Raw genomic sequence first — 22,412 nt, 5'->3', positions numbered from 1 at the left:
TGTGGTATACCACATTGATTGATTTGCCTGTATTGAAGAATATTTGCATCCCTGGGATAAACCCCACTTGATAATGGTGTATGATCCTTTTAATGTGCTGTTGGATTCCGTTTGCTAGTATTTTGTTCAGGAATTTTGCATCTATGTTCATCAGTGATATTGGTCTATAATTTTCTATTTTTGTGATACCTTTTTCTGATTTTTGTATCAGGGTGATGGTGGCTTCGTAGAATGCATTTGGGAGTGTTTCTCCCTCTGCAGTTTTTTGGAAGAGTTTGAAAAGAATTGGTGTTAACTCTTCTCTAAATGTTTGATAGAATTCTCTTGTGAAGCCATCTGGTCCTGAACTTTTGTTTGTTGGAAGATTTTAAATTACAGTTTTAATTTCATTACTTGTGATAGGTCTGTTTATATTTTCTAATTCTTCCTGGTTCAGTCTTGGAAAATTGTACCTTTCCAAGAATTTGTCTATTGCTTCGTGGTTGTCTTTTTTTGGCATATAGTTGCTTGTAGTGTTCTCTTATAATCCTTTGTATTTCTGCAGTGTCAGTTGTGATTTCTCCTTTTTCATTTCTAATTTTATTGATTTGCATCTTCTCCCTTTTTTTCTTGATGAGTCTGGCTAAGGGTTTATCAATTTTGTTTATATTCTCAAAAAACCAGCTTTTAGTTTTATTGATCTTTGCTATTGTTTCCTTCATTTCTATTTCATTTATTTCTGCTCTGATCTTTATGATTTCATTCCTTCTACTCATTTTGGGTTTTCTTTGTTCTTCTTTCTCTAGGTGTTTTAAGTGTAGGGTAGATTGTTTATTTGAGATTATTTTGTTTCTTGAGGTGAGATTGAATTGCTATAAACTTCCCTCTTAAAACCACTTTTGCTGCATCCCATAGGTTTTGGGTCGTCATATTTTCATTTTCATTTGTTTCCATGCATTTTTTTAAATTTCTTCTCTGATTTTTTCAGTGATCCCTTGGTTATTTAGTAGCACACTATTTAGCCTCCATGTATTTGTGTTTTTTACAGTTTTGCTTTCTTGTAATTGATTCCCAATCTCATAGTGTTGTGGTCAGAAAAGATGTTTCATACAATTTCAATTTTCTTAAATTTTACGAGGCTTGATTTGTGACCCAAGGTGTGATCTATCCTAGAGAATGTTCCATGTGCACTTGAGAAGAAAGTGTATCCTGCCACTTTTGAGTGGAATGTTCTATAAATATCAATTAGATCTATCTGGTCTATTGTGTCATCTAAAGCTTGTGTTTCCTTATTTATTTTCAGTTTGGATGATCTGTCCATTGGTGTACATGGGGTGTTAAAGTCCCCTACTATTATTGTGTTACTGTCGATTTCTCCTTTCATGTTTGTTAGCATTTGCCTTATTTATTGAGGTCCTCCTATGTTGAGTGCATAAACACTTATAATTGTCATATATTCTTCTTGGATTAATCCTTTGATCATTATGTAGCATCCTTCCTTATCTATTGTAACAGTCTTTATTTTAAAGTCTATTTTATCTGATACAGGTATTGCTACTCCAGCTTTCTTTTGCTTTCCATTTGCATGGAATACCTTTTTCCATCCCTTCACTTTCAGTCTGTATGTTTCCCTAGGTCTGAAATGGGTCTCTTGTAGACAGCATACATATGAGTCTTGTTTTTGTATGCATTCAGCCAGTCTGTGTCTTTTGGTTGGGGCATTTAATCCATTCACATTCAAGGTTATTATTGCTATGTATATTCCTATTAACATTTTCTTAATAATTTTGGGTTTGTTTTAGTGGATGTTTTTCTTCTCTTGTGTTTCCCACTTGGAGAAGTTTCTTTAGCATTTGTTGTAAAGCTAGTTTCATAGTACTGAATTCTCTTAGCTTTTGCGTCTCTGAAAAGCTTTTAACTTCTCCATTGAATCTGAATGAGATCCTTGCTGGGTAGAGTAATCCTGGTTATAAGTTTTTCTCTTTCATCACCTTAAGTATATCCTGCCACTCCCTTCTGGCCTGCAGAGTTTCCACTGAAAAATCAGAGGATAACCATATGGGAATTATTTGTATGTTATTTTTTTTTCCCTTGCTGCTTTTAATATTTTTTCTCTGAATTTAATTTTTGTTAGTTTGATTAATATGTGTCTTGGTGTGTTTTTCCTAGGGTTTATCCTGTATGGGACTGTCTGTGCTTCCTGGACTTGGGTGGCTATTTCCTTTCCAATGTTAAGGAAGTTTTCCACTGTAATCTCTTCAAATATTTTCTCAGACCCTTTATTTTTCTCTTCTTCTTCTAGGACCCCTATCATTCAAATGTTGGTGCATTTAGTGTTGTCCCAGAGGTCTCTGAGATTGTCTTCAATTCTTTTCATTCTTTTTTCTTTATTCTGCTGCTCGGCAGGTATTTCCACCATTTTGTCTTCCAGCTCACTTATTCATTCTTTTGCCTCAGTTATTCTGTTATTGATTCCTTCTAGTGTATTTTTTATTTCAGTTATTGTGTCATTCATCTCTGTTTGTTTGTTCTTTATTTCTTCTAGATCTTTGTTAAACATTTCTTGTATTTTCTCATTCCGTACTTACATTCTATTTCTGAGATTCTGGATCTTCTTTACTATCATTACTCTGAATTCTTTTTCAGGTAGATTGCCTATTTCCTCTTCATTTATTTGGTCTTGCTGGTTTTTACCTTGCTCTTTCATCTGTTACATATGTTTTCACCATCTATTTTTTTTTTTTTTATGAGTGGGATTGTGTTCCTGTCTTATTGGTTGTTTGGCCTGAGGCTTCCAACACTGGAGTTTGTCCACTGTTGGGTAGAGTTGGGTCTTGATGCTGAGATGAGGACCTCTGTGAGACCTCACGCTCTTGAATATTCCCTGGGGTCTGAGGTTCCCTGTTATTCCAGTGTTTCGGACTCAGAGTTCCCACTGCAGGAGGTCCCGCAAGCCACTTGGGGTGGCAAAAAAAAAAAGAATAACAAAGTAAAAAATAAAATTAGACTAGGAAACTAACAGATATCTTAGAAAGAACATAAAAATAAAAATATAGATGAATCAACAACTAGAAGGTACATCAGTACCACAGTAGTAAAAAAGAGGAGGAGGAAAAAGAATGAAAAGTGGGGGTGGGGGGAAGGCCTTGACTGTGGAGAGTGGGGCTTAAGTAAGGGTGAGATTTGAGCAGTTGTCGGGGCCAATGCTCAGGACCCACATGGCTGGAAGAGGCCCTGGGGGCTGTGGGGGGTGGGACTTAGGCTCAAAGAACAGAAGGGACCCAGGCTTGCCCTCCACCCTGGTGGAGGTCAGGGTACATCACTTGGGATCCCAGTAGTTTTCCTGGGCTTGATTGGACAGGGCAAATGCCTTCCTCTCCTCTATTGCTCCTCTGGTCTGGGGTGTGGGAGGGACCCTCCCACTTGCCCCTCTTGATCTCCCTGGCCTCCCTTCTATGTCCCCAAGGACCCACCCAGCCTGGAGTGGGCTTTGGAGGGCAGAGGATCGGCCTGGGAACTCAGAAGTCTCCCTGGGCTCGACTGGGTGGGATAGTTGCCCTTCAGCTCTTTTCCTGCTCCTCCCAGAGGGCCCCTCCTGCCTACCTCTCCTAATCTCCCTGGCCTCAGGAGCACCAATCTTGTCTGACCTTCAATTCTCCTCACCCCTCAGTCTCCCTACATCTTACCCTTTCACTTTGGGGTTCCTTCCATCTCCTTAGGCTTCAGAGTTCCCCACCAGTGGCCAGCAGATGCTCTAGTTGTGGGGAGATGCTAACTCTGCATCTTCCCACACAGCCATCTTGACTCCTCCTCAATAACCTCTTTTTTATTTTCACTTCTCTTTTCCCTTAAAATCTGTAACACATCACACACTAACACCTAACTAACTACTTCCATTACTCTGGTGTCTTGTCTATGTTCTTCATATCTCTCCAAATGTGAAAGAATCTTCCAAACAGAAGTCATTCCATTAAGCATATATTTTCAAATATAATGAAAACTGTCAAGGACTTATATTAATGCACTTCCTCAGGTGGGGTGATTGGATGGTGCATCACAACATTTAATATAGATGCTTTTTATTCATTAGATTGCTTTTGGTTTTTAGAAAATAAATTATAATTATTTTTATTTATTTATTTATAAAAATAACTAGGTATCATAGAATAAATTTGATATACTGAAAAGTACAAAAAAATCAATACTTTGAAGCATTGGTTATAAATAATATTTATATTACATTACAAGAGTTAGTGTTTAAAGAAATTCTGCTCTGAAATTTTTGGAGATAATTTTGATTAAAACAAATAGTATTATAATTCTGCATTTCTATACATTTAAGTGTCCACATATTTGGTTTGCTTAGAGGAAATAAAATTTATTTTCATATATTTGATTTGCTTAAAATGTGAGAAAATAGAACTAGGTCATTTACTTTTTACATGGAGCAAAGTAGAGCTTTACTGCTAAATGTCATGATCTAGAATGCCAAAAATTAATTTGTGTTCATAGGAAAGATTATAATTTTATAATGACAAAATAAAAAAGATAATGGTCATATATAGGAGGTAGAAAGAGATAAAGTATTCCATAAAGAGCTCCAGCATTGCCTGGGTTGTTCATGAAGACTTTTATTTACTTACTGGGAATGTGAATAGAATTGGAATGTTTTATTATTAAATGATGTTTAATTGAATCCTATCTATTTTCAAGGATTTGAATTAATTAAATAAATGCTTGATTTATTTTTATTACTATCTAGTAGCTGGATAATTATTTAAATCAGCAGTAATTGTTTTTTTACTTTACATAATTGTTTAACATATTGTTCATCTTTATCTTACCATAATTAAATTAATTCTGAGTAAAAATTTAAACTACATCCTTCCTACAAAGTTTGTGTGGATTTATCCTGTGGGTATTAATATACCTTTGTCAAACTGAAAAATGAATTAAGAACAAAATCAATGGTTTTATAGTGTATAGTTGTACTAGTTTCCTGTGGCTGCTATAACAAATTGTCACTCACTAAGTGGTTTAAAACAATATAAATTTACTTCTGGTAGTTCTGGAGGCCAGATGTCTGAAATCAAGGTGTCAACATGGCTGTTCTCCCTCTGGAGTTTCCCTTTGAGGATACTCCATTCCTTCCCTTTCCTAGCTGGTAGTTGTTGGCATGCATTGGCAATTAGTGCCTTCTGGACACATCACTCCAATCTATCTGCATCACCTTCTCCTCTGTTTATGTCTCTGTCAAATCTCCTTCTGCATCCTTCCATCCTTTGTCATATAAGGTAATATTCACAGGTTCCACAATTAGGAAGTGAATATATCTTTGGGTAGTCATTTTTATTCCTGTCATAATAATAAAAGAAATAATCTAACTGCAATATTTAAATTTGTATTGATCAAGCTGTTCAAAATGTGTGCAATATTTTAAGCATGAGTGTTATGTCAAACAAATAAGAACTTCTCTGAAATGATATTTTCAAGCAACAAATATCTTCAGATTTTAATAGCAGTGTGTTTTATTTTCTATTGGCAAAATTTTCAGAATATTGCATCTGGAATTTAATAAACTTAAAGCTTAATTTCAAAGATCTCATCTACATGGAATTAGATTCACATATATTTTATATGGGTAAATAGTTATGAAATAAAAAAATTTTCACAATAAAAATATTAATAAAAATTATATTTAATGATATGCTAGCCATAATATATATATATATATATATATTTTTTTTTCCTGGTATGCAGACCTCTCACTGTTGTGGCCTCTCCTGTTGCAGAGCACAGGCTCCGGGCGCACAGGCTCAGTGACCATGACTCACAGGCCTAGCCACTCTGTGGCATGTGAGATCTTCCCAGACTGGGGCATGAACCTACGTCCCCTGCATCAGCAGGAGGACTCTCAACCTCTGCACCACCAGGGAAGCCCACTAGCCATAATATTTTTGAGGTAAATTATTAAAACTTCTATAATAAAAACAGTAAAAGTTTTTTTCATAGAATGTTAATAAAATTAATAAATTTTATACAGTCATTACGCATTTCCATTATTAATTATTACTCTAGCAAACAAGTATATTATCACACCATGAGGAAACAATTAAAAAAAAAAAAACAGCGGCAGCAGCTTCGTGGAAAAAAAAAGTTTCTTAAATTGTGAAAGAAATTATAACATAAAAATTTTGGATTATACTTGTGATCTTGACAAATAAATTTATATAATAAAATAATAAAAATGCACATGTTCTGAATTTGTATCTTTAGATGATCAATATCAGTTTAAATCCTTTAGTAGAAATATAAATTAATAATGAAGCTTAAAAGTCAAGTGGTAAGCAGGTCCTTCAGCAGCTTTAGGAACGTTTGCAGATGGCAACATCTTATAAGCTTGGACTTTAATGATCAAACTTAGAGGGAAGGAAAATTTTGTGCTTCTACAAGGTAGGGAGTAAGAACAAAAACCCTACATAATACCAAGATTCTCAATGATAACATGAATTACAACTATCTGTCCAAAAATGCAGCAAGTCATTTAGAAAGTTACGATTAGCTTGGGTTCTGGGTAGGAAAAGAAAGCAACTGTCCCATGAACATTTAAAATAATGGCCTATTTACATTCACAAATGTCTTGGGAGTGGGGATGGGGTGGTCTACATTTGAATATCTCTGGGAAATACTAGAAGAATTTTATTCTAACTGTGAGGTGTTGGGTGAGAGAACAGGTTTATTTAAATCCATGCTTGAGAATACTGCCTGGTGACTGGAGTAAGAACGTAGGCTGACATCCACAGATATACACATGCAGCAACAAAGTATTCCGGTTGAAATTAAAAACAAAAAAAAAAATCAACACAAAACAAAGCATGGTGTAGAATTCTAGCAGTGCTAGGGAGTACTGAAAATGTACTTGAAAGGTTATATTCCATTCCATACCTAGAAAAATTAAAATGTCTCTCACATAAATTCCTTCCATTAATAGTGTCACTACTGCCTTTTGTCTCTTTCCCTCTGCACTACCAAAATAGACTCCTACTTGTTTTCCTGGTTTTCTAGCGCCTCTCTCCTTTTAACCATCATTCATATTTCTCTGCCTGATTCACTCCTCTAAATTTTTTACTTCTTCAGATATCTTCTATTCAAAACCTTTAATGGTACAACATTTGCAATAAAATTAGGCACATGCACATGAATATGGCATTTAAAATGCCTTGTATTCTCTATAGTTTTGACTGAGTGCCCAATGCTGATGATAAACACCTTATTAACTTGAATTGGGCTATTTGAACTGCTCTCCTGAATCAAGATGTGCAAACCCTGTATTGACTCATGTTATTTTTCCTGCCTGCAACTATCACTCCCAGCCACTGTTCAACCATGTTCAAAAAATCCTCTCCCTCATTTAGTTTCTATTGCATCTGTTGGAAAATAGTAATTTAAGAATATTTTCATAGGTAATATATATGTCCATGAGACATTGAAATTTATTGTAATGTGTGATATTTGGGATGCATCTTATTAATTTTGGGGGGGTAAATCATATAAATTTATTTGTGGGTGACACACTTTGTATATTATAAATACACTAGGGGAGACATACCCATAATCATATAAAATAATTATTTTATATCATCTTATTAATTTAAAAATACACTTTTAAGGGGAGACCTTCAAGATGGTGGAGGAGTAAGACGTGGAGATCACCTTCTTCCCCACAAATACATCCACATGTGGAACAACTCCTACAGAATACCTAATGAATGCTGGCAGAAGACGTCAGACTTCTCAAAAGGCAAGAAACACCCCACATGCCTGGTAGGGAAAAATAAAAAAGAAAAAACAGAAACAAAAGAATAGGGATAGGACCTGCACTTCTGGGAGGGAGCTGTGAAGGAGGAAAAGTTTCCACACACTACAAAGCCTCTTCACTGGCAGAGATGGAGTGGGGAGGTCGGCGGCAGGTGGGAAGCTTCAGAGCCATGGAGGAGAGCACAGCTACAGGGGTGCAGAAGGTAAAGTGGAGCAATTCTTGTACAGAGGATCGGTGCTGAACAGCACTCACCAGACTGAGAGGTTTCTCCGCTCACCCACCGGGGCAGGTGGGAGCTGAGAGCTGAGGCTTCGGCTTTGGAGGTCAGATCCCAGGGAGAGGACTGGGGTTGGCTGCGTGAACACAGTGTGAAGGGGACTAATGCACCACAGCTAGCCAGGAGACAGTCCAGGAAAATGTCTGGAACTGTCTAAGAGGCAAGAGACCATTATTTCAGGGTGCACGAGGAGAGGGTATTTAGAGCACCATCTAAATGAGATCCAGAGAAGGATGTGAGCCACAGTTATCAGAGCAGACACCAGAGATGGACATGAAATGCTAAGGCTGCTGCTATAGCCACCAAGAAAGTTGTGTGAAAGCACAGGTCATTATCCACACCTCCACTCCCACGATCCTGTTCAACCTACCTCTGCCAGGGTCACGTAATCCAGGAACAACTTCTCTGGGAGGACACACAGTATGACTCAGGCTGGTGCAACCTCACGCCAGCCTTTGCTGCTGCGGGCTCACCCCACATTCCACACCACTCCCTCTCCCTGGCCTGAGTGAGCCAGAGCCACCTAATCAGCTGCTACTTTAACCCCATCCTGCCTGGGCAGGAAAGAGACACCCTCAGTTGACCTACACACAGAGGTGGGCCAAATCCAAAGTTGAACCACAGGAGCTATGCAAACAAAGAAGAGAAAGGGAAATTTCTCCCAGCAGCCTCAGGAACAGTGAATTAAATCTCCACAATCAACTTGATGTGCCCTGCATCTGTGGAATAGCTGAATAGACAACAAATCAACCCAAAATTGAGATGGTGGGCTTTGGGAGCAACTGGAGACTTGGGATTTCCTTTTTGCACCTAATTTCTTTCTGGTTTATGTTTATCATACTTTAGTATTTAGAGCTTATTATCATTGGTAGATTTGTTTACTGATTTGAGTGTTCTCTTTCATTTTTTTTTATAGGTATATACATTTTTTTCTCTTTCTGTGAGTGTGTCTGTGTATGCTTCTCTCTGTGATTTTGTCTGTATAGCTTTGCTTTTACCATTTGTCCTAGGGTTCTGTTTGTCAGGGTTTTTTTGTTTTTTGTTTTTTTAGTAAGTTTTAGCACTTGATATCATGGGTGGATTTGTTTTTTGGTGGGGTTGCCCTCTTTTTTCTTTCTCTCTTTCTTTTCTTCATATTATTTTTTTTTATTTTTTAATGTTTTTTCTATTTTAATAACTTTATCTTATTTTGTTATTATTTTTTCTCCTTTTTTTCTTTCTTTCTATCTTTCTTCTCTCTTTTCTCACTTTTCTTCTGAGCCATGTGACTGACAGGGTCTTTGTGCTCTGGCCAGGAGTCAGGCCCTGAGCCTCTGAGGTGGGAGAGCTGAGTTCAGGACATTGGTGCACAGAGACCATCCAGCCCCAAGTAATATCAAACAGCAAAAGCTCTCCCAGAGATCTCCATCTCAACACTAAGACCCAGCTCCACTCAACAACCAGCAACCTAAAATGCTGTACACCCCATACTAAACAACTAGCAAGACAGGAACACAAACACACCCATTAGCACACAGGCTGCCTAAAATCGTAATTAGTTCACAGACACCACAAAAATCATCAAAGGACATGGTCCTGCCCACCAGAAAGACAAGATGCAGCCTCATCCACCAGAACACAGGCACCAGTACCCTCCACTAGGAAGCCTACACAACCGACTGAACAAACCTTACCCAATGGGAGCAGACACTAAAAACAATGGGAACTATGAACATGGAGCCTGTGAATTGGAGACCCCAAACACAGTAAGTTAAGCAAAAGAGAAGACAGAGAAATACACAGCAGATGAAGGAGCAAGGAAAAAACCCACCAGACCAAACAAATGAAGAGGAAATAAGCAGTCTACCTGAAAAAGAATTCAGAGTAATGACAGTAAAATTGATCCAAAATCTTGGAAATAGAATGGAGAAAATACAAGAAATGTTTAACAAAGACCTAGAAGAACTAAACAGCAAACAAACAATGATGAACAACACAATAAATGAAATTAAAAATTCTCTAGAAAGAATCAATAGCAGAAAAAGTGAGGGAGAATGGATAAGTGACCTGGAAGATAAAATATTGGAAATAACTACCACAGAGCAGAATAAAGAAAAAAGAATGAAAAGAATTGATGACAGTCTCAAAGAACTCTGTGACATCAAACACACCAACATTCGAATTATAGGGGTCCCAGAAGAAGAAGAGAAAGAGAAAGACACTGAGAAAAAATTTGAAGGGATTATAGTTGAAAACTTCCCTAACATAGGAAAGGAAAGAGTTAATCAAGTCCAGGAAGTTCAGAGAGTCCCATACAGGATAAATCCAAGGAGAAAAACACCAAGACACATATTAATCAAGCTATCAAAAATTGAATAAAAAGAAAACATATTTAAAGCAACAGGGAAAAGCAACAAATAACATACAAAGGAATCCCCATAAGGTTAACAGCTGATCTTTCAGCAGAAACTCTGAAAGCCAGAAGGGAATGAAAGGACATATTTAAAGTGATGAAAGGCAAAAACCTACAACCAAGATTACTCTACCCAGCAAGGATCACATTCAGATTTGAAGGAAAAATTAAAACGTTTACAGACAAGCAAAAGCTGCAAGGATTGAGCACAACCAAACCAGCTTTACAACAAAGGCTAAAGGAACTTCCTTAAGCAGGAAATACAAGAGAGGAGAAAGACCTAGAATAACAAACCCAAAACAATTCAGAAAATGGTAATAGGGACATGGATATTGATTGCAACCTTAAATGTAAATGGATTAAATGCTCCAAACAAAAGACATAGACTAGACTGGATGAATGGATACAATAACAAGACCCATATATATGCTGTATATAAGAGACCCACTTCAGACCCAGGGACACATACAGGTTGAAAGTGAGAGGATGAAAAAAGATACTCCATGCAAATGAAAATCAAAAGAGAGCTGGAGGAGCATTCTCATAACAGACAAAATAGATTTTAAAATAAAGACTATTAGAAGAGACAAAGAAGGACACTACATAATGATCAAGGGATCAAGCCAAGAAAAAGAGATAACAATTGTAAATATTTATGCACCCAACATAGGAGCGCCTCAGTACATAAGGCAAATGCTAAGAGCCATAAAAGGGGAAATTGACTGTAACACAATCATAGTATGGGATTTTTTTTGTTGTTGTTCTGTATGCGGGCCTCTCACTATTGTGGCATCTCCTGTTGTGGAGCACAGGCTCCGGACACGCAGGCTCAGTGGCCATGGCTCACAGGCCCAGCCACTCTGCGGCATGTGGGATCTTCCCGGACCGGAGCATGAACCCATGTCCCCTACGTCAGCAGGTGGACTCTCAACCACTGTGCCACCAGGGAAGCCCCATAATAGGGGACTTTAACACCCTATTTTCACCAATGGACAGATCAACCAAAATATATATAAATAAGGAAACACAAACTTTAAATAATACATTAAACAAGATGGGCTTAATTGATATTTATAGGACATTCCATCCAAAAGCAGAAGAACACAATTTCTTCTCAAGTACTCATGGAACATTCTCCAGGGTAGATCATATCTTGTGTCACAAATCAAGTCTTGGTAAATTTAAGAAAATTGAAATCATATCAAGTATCTTTTCTGACCACAGCACTATGAGACTAGATATCAATTACAGGAAAAAAACTGTAAAAATTACAAACACATGAAGGCTAAACAATACACTACTAAATAATCAAGAGATCACTGAAGAAATCAAAGAGGAAATTTTAAAAATGCCTAGAAAAAAAGACAATGAAAACATGATGACCCAAAACTCATGAGATGCAGCAAAACCAGTTCTAAGATGGAAGATTATAGCAATACAGTCCTACCTCAAGAAACAAGAAACATCTCAAACAACCTAACGTTACACTTAAAGCAATTAGAGAAACAAGAACAACAACAACAAAAACACATTTAGCAGAAGGAAAGAATCAAATCAGAAATCAAATCAGAAATAAATGAAAAAGAAATGAAGAAACAATAGCAAAGATCAATAAAATTAAAAGCTGGTTCTTTGAAAAGATAAACAAATTTGAAAAAGAATTAGCCAGATTCATCAAGACAAAAGGGAGAAGACTCAAATCAATAGAATTAGAAATGAAAAAGGAGAAGTAACAACTGACACTGCAGAAATACAAAGGATCATGAGAGATTACTACAAGTAAATATATGCCATTAAAATGGACAACCTGGAATAAATGGACAAATTCTTAGAAAAGAGCAGCCTTCCGAGACTGAGCCAGGAAGATATACAAAATATAAACAAACCAAACACAAGCACTGAAATTGAAACTGTGATTAAAAATCTTCCAACAAACAAAAGCCCAGGACCAGATGGATTCACAGGTGAATTCTATCAAACATTTAGAGAAGAGCTAACATCTATATTTCTCAAATTCTTCCAAGGTATAGAAGAGGAAGGAACACTCCCAAACTCATTCTACAAGTCCACCATCACCCTGATACCAAAACCAAACAGAGATGTCAAAAACTACAGGCCAATATCACTGATGAACATAGATGCAAAAATCCTCAACAAAATACTAGCAAAAAGAATCCAACGGCACATTAAAAGGATCATACACTGTGATCAAGTGGGGTTTATCCCAGAGTTGCAAGGATGCTTCAATATACGCAACTCAATCAATGTGATAAAACATATTAAGAAATTGAATGAGAAAACACATATGATCATCTAAATCAAAAGCTTCTGACAAAATTCAACACCCATTTATGATAGAAACCCTCAGAAAGTAGGCAGAGAAGGGACTAAACTCAACATAGTAAAGGCCATATATACAAACCAACAGCCAACATTGTTCTCCATGGTGAAAAACTGAAACCATTTCCACTAATATCAGGAACAAGACAAGGTTGCCCCCTCTCACCGCTATTATTCAACCCAATTTTGGAAGTTTTAGCCACAGCAATCAGAGAAGAATAAGAAATAAAAGGAATCCAAATCGGAAAAGAAGTAAAACTGTCACTGTTTGCAGATGACATGATACTATACATAAAAAATCTTAACGATATTGTGAGAAAACTACTAGAGCTGATCAATAAATTTAGTAAAGTAGCAGAATGCAAAATTCATGCACAGAAACCTCTTGCATTCCTATACACTAATGATGAAAAATCTGAAAGAGAAATTAATGAAACACTCCCATTTACCATTGCAAAATAAGGAATAAAATACTTAGGAATAAACCTACTAAGAAGACAAATTATCTGTATGCAGAAAACTATAAGACACTGATGAAAGAAATTATAGATGATACAAACAGATGGAGAGATATACCATGTTCTTGTTTTGGAAGAATCAATATTGCGAAAATGACTATACTACCCAAAGCTGTCTACAGATTCAATGCAATCCCTGTCAAACTTCCAATGACACTATTCACAGAACTAGAAAGAAACATTTCACAATTTGGATGGAAATAGCCTAAGTAATCTTGAGAAAGAAAAATGGAGCTGGAGGAATCAGACTCCCTGACTTCAGACTACACTACAAAGTTACAGTAATCAAGACAGTATGGTACGGGCACAAAAATAGAAATATAGATCAATGGAACAGGATAGAAAGCCCAGAGGTAAACCCATGTACACATGGTCACCTTATCTTTGATAAAGGAGGCAAGAATATACAATGGAGAAAAGATAACCTCTTCAGTAAGTGGTGCTGGGAAAACTGGACAGCTACATGTAAAAGAATGAAATTAGAACACTCCCTAACACCATACACAAACAATAAACACAAAATCAATTAAAGAACTAAATGTAAGGCCAGACACTCTCAAACTCTTAGAGGAAAACAGGCAGAACACTCTATGACATAAATCACCACAAGACCCTTTTTGACCCACCTCTTAGATAAAAGAATAAATAAAAATAAATAAATTAAATAAATAAAAAGAAAAATAAACAAATGTGACCTAATGAACCTTAAAAGATTCTGCACAGGCAAGGAAACCATGACAAGATGAAGAGACAACCTTCAGAATGGGAGGAAATATTTGTAAATTAAGCAACTGACAAGGGATTAATCTCTAAAATACACAAACAGCTCATGCAGCTCAATATCATAAAAACAAAAAACCCAATCCAAAAATGGGCAAAAAACATAAATAGACATTTTTCCAAAAAAGATATACAGATTGCCAACAAACACATGAAAGGATGCTCAACATCACTAATCATTAGAGAAATGAAAATCAAAACTACAATGAGGTATCACCTCATACGAGTCAGGATGGCCATCATCAAAAGGTCTACAAACAACAAATGCTGAATAGGGTGTAGAGAAAAGGGAACCCTTTTTTACTGTTGGTGGGAAAGTAAATTGATACAGTCACTATGGAGAACAGTATGGAGGTTCCTTAAAAAACTTAATATAGAACTCTCATACTACCCAGCAATCTCACTACTGGGCATATACCCTGAGAAAACCATAATTCTAAAAGAGTCACATACCACAATGTTCATTGCAGCTCTATTTACAATAGCCAGGACATGGAAGCCACCTAAGTGTCCATCAACAGATGAATGGTTAAAGAAGATGTGGCACATATATACAATGGAATGTTACTCAGCCATAACAGGAAACGAAATTGAGTTATTTGTAGTGAGTTGGATGGACCTCAAGAGTTTGTACAGATTGAATTATGTCCAAAAGAGAAAAACAAATACCATAGGTTAACACATATATATGGAATCTAAGAAAAAAAAATAGCACAGGGAGATAAGCTCCGTGCTTTGTGTCCACCTAGAGGGGTGGGATAGGGAAGGTGGGAGGGAGATGCAAGAGGTAGGAGATATGGGGATATATGTATATGTATAGCTGATTCACTTTGTTATACAGAAGAAACTAACACATCATTGTAAAGGAATTATACTCCAATAAAGATGTTAAATAAACAAACACACCTTTATATATTTTTTTCTAATTGTTAATTCTCTGAGATCAAACCCAAACCTTACATTTAGTTGCTCAAATACTTGAGTTTATTTGATTTTAAATCCATTTCTTTTAATCTCCACAAAGCAACTAGTTTAGTGTTTTGCACATAATAAATATTTACTTATGTCCACACAAAACCTGCATGCAAATGTTTTTAGCAGCTTCATTCATAATGCTAAAACCTGAATGCAACTAAGATGCCTTTCAGTAGGTGAATAGTTAAATACACTGTGGTACATCCAGACAATGGTATATTATCCAGTGTTAAGAAGAAATGAGCTATCAAACAATGAAAAGATTTGGAAGAGACTTAAATATTAAAGTGAAAGAAACCAATTTGAAAAGGCTACATATATATTTTATGATTCCAATTCTGTGACAATCTGGAGATGGTAAAATCAGAAGAAAGCAGTAAAAAGATCAGTGTTTGCCAAGGGTTTAGGGAGGAGGGAGAGATGAAAATGTGGAACACAGAGAATTTTTAAGGCAGTAACTATTCTGTACAATACTATAATGGTGGATAAATATCGTTATACATTTGTCCAACCCACAGAATGTCTAATACCAAAAGTGAGCCTTAATGTAAGCTATGGGCTTTGGTTGATGATGTTTCCATGTAGGTTCATTAATTGTAACAAATGAACCACTCTAATGGAGTATGCTAATAGCAGGGGATAGTGTGCAAGACTGGGGGCAGGGGGTATATGGGAAATCTCTGTACCTTCTGCTCAGTTTTGCTGTGAACTGAAAACTTCTCTAAATAATAAAGCCTATTAAAAATAATTAAATGAATTAATATTCTATATTACAAAATATTCACTTATGCAAAAGAAGAAAGGAGGAAGAAAAATGCATCACTATCAATGGCACCCCTAGACACAAACCTGTTTCTGGGATGCTCAAGAGTGTCGTTGGGGCTAAAAGTTTAGATACCCTGCAGAGTTAATTGATCTAGAAGGACTGATGTCAAAAAGTTGGGATTTAGAGCCTAGAGCTTCAAATTTCCATTTGGTATAAATACTGTGACTGAAATTCTCCATTTTGGACTTTTGAAGACAAGAAAATTTTTTATAATTGCTATATTTACATATTTTATCTTTTAAAACTAAATTTTTACTACATTTTTAGTATCTCTTATTATTATGTTTGCTATATTATATCCAACCTGGAAAATATGGAGCATACTGACATAAGCAGGATAACAATAAAATGTATACAAATGGTTCATTAAAGTGAAGTTAACTTACCATTTCTTCTTATACACATGATACACATAGAAACAGGTTGATTAGTGAGATCAGCTGGTTTCCATTTTCTATCCAGTCACACCTGGAAAATATATCACCTGGGAAGATTTCAGCTGGTGTGATACAAACCAGACAGACCCAAATAACAAGCAACATTGTACACATCCATTAAACTCAATCTCCCTTTGCATATGAAGCAAAAGTAAGAAGATTTAAGTTAACAGAGGAATAGTGCCAGAAATAAGATTTATTTCATAGATTTCCAGGTATTAATCCTAAATTCTATCAATCTTTTGAATAATTTCCTAGATGTCTCTGAAACTTCATCCAATATATTTTTCTAAAATAAGATCAAAACACAAGTAATTATGCTTTGGAAATCATACTACTGCTAATTTTAAGCCTATCAATAGATATTGAAAGTATAATTTGAGCTATGCTCTACATTTTCTGATAAAAATTCAAAATAAATCATGAGTAAAGTGGAAAAGTATTATATCTAATGTTTCTCTTTGATATATCAAGTTTGTCACCACCATAAAAGAAAATTAGTTTAGGTTGAAAGAACTTATTCTTCACCTAGGAATATTTATTTATAAGAACCATAGTATTTCAGAGCTGAAAGAAGCCTTGAGAATCATCTAGTGAAATTGCCATTCTTCCCTAAGGAGGATAAATGGTTTTTTTTTAAACTGTGTAAGTGTCAGGACCAAATATTTTAACAACAGAGAATCAGTGGAAGAATTATGTTACTTTTGACTTATACGATATAATCACAGATTGTTCAAAGTGATAGTTTCCACCATTACTTTAAAAGCACTTACCAAATAAGAACTTGAACCCAGCATGTCTAAGAAACTATGTGTCCACATCTTCTTAACTTTTTGATGATAAATTTAAATAGTTTAGATTGATATTTCAGACTGAAACACATATTATTCATCATTAGTAATCAAATACATTAAAACACATAATTATTCCCCTTTTCCAAACCCCATATTCTTTTGGTTCACGTAGTTGAAAAAAATCTTTGATTATGGTGTCTTTCTTCCTCTAAAACCATCTCAAAAATATTAATGTCCTGATAAATTGGCAAGTTTAAGATTTTTTTTTTAAATAAAATAGCCCTGGAACTGAGGCATGGACCAAGAGTTAATATTTCGAATACAGAAGGGAGACCCATGGTAAATCCAAACACCCAATTAAAAAAAAATTCTATACAATAAATATACTGAATCTAGAAATGCTAATTCCTAGTTTTTTACACATCAGTTTACTTCTTGTCTTCTAAGTGTACTTTTGGCCAAAAATGAATACAGCATTAGGAAAAATGTTTCATGAACAAAACTACAACATGACATTCAATTTTTATAAGCAAGAAGAAAATATATATTTGTCTAAATATGGGCTAAACACTGTATTTCAAAAAATGATAAATAAAATATAAAAACAAGCACAGGAAAGAAATTTGGAACAAATTCAGGAAAGGGTGCATAGTCTCACTAAATTGAACAGGTTTATTAGGGAGTCTCAGCTTTTGAAGCATAGGTATTCATTTTTTCCAATAAATGAATCTTCTGTATGGTGCTGTATTAACCTCACTTTTCTATTATATAGCGGCTCCCTCAAAGGATAGCTTAGCCAGATTCTGTAATTTCTTCACCATATTTTTATTGTTAGAATAGTCACATTTTGGAATTTATAACTTAGACTCATTCTTCTTAGAACTTTAATTTCAAACTTAATTCAGAAATGTTCTCCTCCTCCTGGCACCACATCTCCCACTGCAATTATGGATCTGCAGGTTTGAGGTAGGGCACTCTAGTGATTCCTGACTGAAGATTCTGACACACCTACTGTAGCTCCTCTTATGTTGGTGTCTTAGTTTTGGCTACTATAACAAATAGCATCAGCTGGGTTGGCTTAAACAACGACCATTCCTCACAATTTTGAAGGCTGGGAAGTCCAAGATCAAGGTGCGAATAGATTCAATGTCTGATGAGAGCCCTCTTTCTTGTTTGCAGATAGCTGCTTTCTTGCAGTATCTTCACATAGCCAAGAAAGTGAGATCAACTCTTTCTCTCTCATCTCTTCTTTTAAGGGCATTAATGTCATTCACGAGCGCTCCACTCTCATGACTTAATTGCCTGCCAAATGTCCCACATCCAAATAACATAATCTTAGTGAATAAAGCTTCAACATATGAATTTTGTGGGACACAAACATCAGTAAATAACAGTTGGCATCTCTTATTTAGTATGTTTCTCATAAATGGAAATATTGTACAAAATGACTCAACGCCACCTACACATTTTGTATATGCATAACCCAGGAAATGCATGCGTCATTGTCAAGCTGAATATTGGAAATGTAGGCAGCTTCACTGCTGCTACTCCTTATCTCAGTCTTATCTATTCTCTATAATGATATTTTCCCCTGATAATGTGTACAGATAAGCAAACATGCAGCTAAAGTAGGTGCTCTACCAGGAAAAAAGAAAAAATAAATGACTGTAACTTCTCACAACATTTATCCTTTATAGTTTGGTCTTTACATTGACTGTTAGGGTGTGGCAAGAAGGGTAGGGACTGTGGGGAGAAATAGGAGGATGTGGAAGTAAGTCTACTTCTGAGATCACTCTTCAAGTCAATATAGAATGATTTTTAATTTAAAAAGCAACAATCTAAATGTCCAATTGAAAGGTAACATTTAATATATTAGAGAAACACATGTGAAGAAATATTACATAAAATATTAAATCTATGAAAAATTGCAAATTCCAATAATGTAATGTAATATAAAAGAAATAATCCAAAATTACTTTAAACTCACCATGACCTGGAGGAAATTTTTTCCATTAAGTGAGTGTAACTAGCTCATATATGGATAAAGTAGGCCACTGCATATAATATGGACACTTACAGATTAATTTCACCTTATTTTTATTTTTCAGTTTTGTTTTTTCCTGAAAAAAAGTCATTATCAAATTTTATGTTACATAATTTTTTAAAAAAGAGGTAAAAATATAGAAGATAGATAAATGGCAGTAAAAGAAAAATAAAGGTTATATGGATGTAACTTAGTATAAAATGTATTTGAATTTTATAGGAGCATGACCACATAACCATACTGAAATTTTAATCTTCAGATCTGCTACTAAAATATTTTCCCCTTTCAAAGTATTTTTAACCTCCTATAAATGTTTTAGCATTAAAAAAAACCTATCATAGTCAAGACTACACTCAAAAGTTGTATTTGATAATACCAAATAAATGATACTGACATTTTGAAAATAAAAACAAACGTATGAAACTTTTTTTTTTAAGCCAGACACTCTGAAACCAGAGATTTGGAAGGAAGTTGAATCCTAGGAAAGTCTTCTGTATCACCAACACTGAGACCACTCTATCTAAAGAAATCCCAACTATTAAAGACCTAAATCAGGAAGATGGATGTCTCCTCATCTCCCTCCAGCATGAGCACCTCACTGTGGCTGATGCCAGTGCTCTGCAGCACCTGCACCATTGTTAAACCCTATCAAGAGGAGCTGACAGAGTATGACCATGGTGGGCTCCCAATCCATCATTTATACAAACTTCTTCTTCCATCCAGGGGAGAAGAAATAGAAGAGAGGGGAATTTGGGGATTTGACTAAAAGAGAATAAATTGTTAAAATTGAAGAAAATAAGTTATCCTAATGCAGCAGAATTAGGGGCTCAGAATTAAGTTGTGATCACCTACTCATGCAGCTCTCGGTCTCGATGTATGTTATACATATGAAATAGTGTTCAGATAATGCTCAAGTATTTGTTCTTCCTAAGGTAGACTGTAGAGGTTTAGAGATCTCTGATCATTCTGGTATCCCTCATACATGACATGCTGTTGACACCCAAAACATACAGTTGTTGAATGAATGAAAGAGTGAATGAGTGAATGAACAGATGAATTTTAAATTCATGGAAAACCAAATTCACTCAAACATATAACAAATTATATCCATAGAGACCTTTCCACTTCAACTACTCATCGGAGACTTAAGTGATATTCATCGAATATATCATATTTTTATGGTCTCCAGTTCAAGACAAATTAAAATATAAAAGAGATATGGACATCTTCTGCCTAGAGAGGCAAAACTTAGTGTTAATTTATACCCATATTGTGTTAATACATAGATTAGATACGGTCATACCGATTTTAACTTTGCATAATTCTTTGCAGGGATTATAAGGATTTCACAATCTTCTTCTGCCACCACTGAGAATGCCTTTGTTTATGATTCAGTCTGAGCTGTAACTTCCAGGGTTCCAAAGGTACTCCATTGTCCAAGCTGTAAAAACACCAAAAGCTACTTAAACTTCATTATCATTCATCAACATAAAAATACCAATGATAGTGAAAGGATCAATCTAGGAGAGCCAGCAAAAGGGTAAATGGTAGATCACGCTCCTGCTCTTTGAAAGAAGGGGATCTAAACATACTTGCATGGATGTCATACTTCTTTTGTCCAATATCACTTTCCCAAAGCAAGAAATTTTTTTTTTCATTAGCATGAAACAAATATGTTATAAGAATAGATCTTCTGTTTTATTCACTGATTCATTTTAAGTTCCTGAAATTGTGCTTGGTACATAGTAGCCATTCAATAAATATTTGTTGTAAGAATGAGGAAAATAGTGTACTTATATCCATGTTCTTCTGTTTATTTTATTATACTCATATGTTGGTAAGTAATAATGGAAATGAATACAGTGTTAGGCAGGTATAAATCACTGATATATATATATATGCATTCATGTATGGTCTCCTAATTTACTATGCTAAGAATAAATATTAAGCATGGCAAAAATGTTACCACTAGAATACATATTGTAAGTTATTAGGCTGTAGTGAGAATGTGTACAGTTACAAAGAGGATTTGTATTCATGTTTGCCTGGGAAAATTGAAGGACATCTAGAAAAACAAGGGAAGCTTCTCAGAGAAAAACATCAGGTCAATAGGGCTATCTAATGATGATATGGGAAAACTTCCATCTTCCACTTCATATCCATAGAAAGGCTGAATATTTTTCTTTTTAGTTGAATGAATAGCTGAGATTGAATCTGCAAGTTTGGAAATAAAGGAGGACTTGAAACAATTACTGCTGAAACCAAAGTGGTCCACAGTGATATCAAACTAGGAAGAAGTCCTAAGAGATTGAGTTCTGGGGTTGTCAACCATATTGGAATAGGAAACTCAGGACTATACAGGTGAGGAATTGGAGTTGAACACTTTTGCTTAAAGCCTAGGACCTTGAAGGATTGTCCCATATATTAAATGGAAACAACAAAAACTCTAACCATTAATCTAGCTATGGAACTGTGTGGGTGCAGAGTATACATTCACACATAGTACAGGACCCAAAGCTAATGTAAAGCCTGGCACACAACTGAAAAAACCCTAGGATCCAGGAAGGTTCAATTTTAAACTCTATGTATGAATTCAGAAGACAAGGAACTCCCACGGAATGCAATTCCTGATAATAACAAAATCACTATAGAAAATTCCAAGCCACATAAGTGGACAAACCCTTATGAGGAAAGTCAACAAAAAAAGAATCAGAAAAAAAAATGAAGAACTTAAAGGAAGCAGTACACGTTTAATATATTAAGACCATAAAACCAGAGCACAACATTATGGAGGCAAAAAGAGGCATTTTGTGAAAGAACAAAATTAAATTTCTATAAGTAAAAATTAAAGTTATTGAAAGAAAAACACAATGAATGTATTAATTAGTAAATTAAAACTAAAGAAAGAATTCAGGACATGGACAAAATATGAGAAAAACTTCCAGAATAAACTATGAAAAATATAGAAGGAATGGAAATAAGTGGGAGATTTTAAAAGATATAGAAGATAAATGAAGACCATTCAGCCTATATCTACTAGAATTTCCAGAAGAAAGCTAAAAAATATGAGAGTGAGGTGATACATAAGTGACAATAGCTGCAAACTTCCAGAAATGACAGAAGAGTTGAGTCCTGAAAATGAAGGAGGACACAAAATTTAGATACATATTTGTATTTTATATCACTAATCAAAATTTGTTATACTTCCTTAAACTTTCTCCTCCAAATCCC

The 22,412-nt window shown here is 35.3% G+C and overlaps 1 protein-coding gene across 1 annotated transcript in view; it reads right to left on the bottom strand.

The window, feature by feature from the left end:
- The window catches only part of CNBD1 (cyclic nucleotide binding domain containing 1), a 388,156-nt gene that overhangs the window by 37,754 nt on the left and 327,990 nt on the right, over positions 1 to 22,412 (bottom strand). The window contains 3 exon segments of the mRNA XM_030839273.1: positions 12,359 to 12,365; positions 19,125 to 19,257; positions 20,485 to 20,622. Of these exon segments, the coding sequence (XP_030695133.1) occupies positions 12,359 to 12,365; positions 19,125 to 19,257; positions 20,485 to 20,622 (278 nt within the window).

The sequence above is a fragment of the Globicephala melas genome, chromosome 17 (genome assembly GCF_963455315.2).
Source record: "Globicephala melas chromosome 17, mGloMel1.2, whole genome shotgun sequence".
In the NCBI taxonomy this organism is placed as follows: domain Eukaryota; kingdom Metazoa; phylum Chordata; class Mammalia; order Artiodactyla; family Delphinidae; genus Globicephala; species Globicephala melas.
This window is presented reverse-complemented; position numbering and strand designations above follow the sequence as displayed.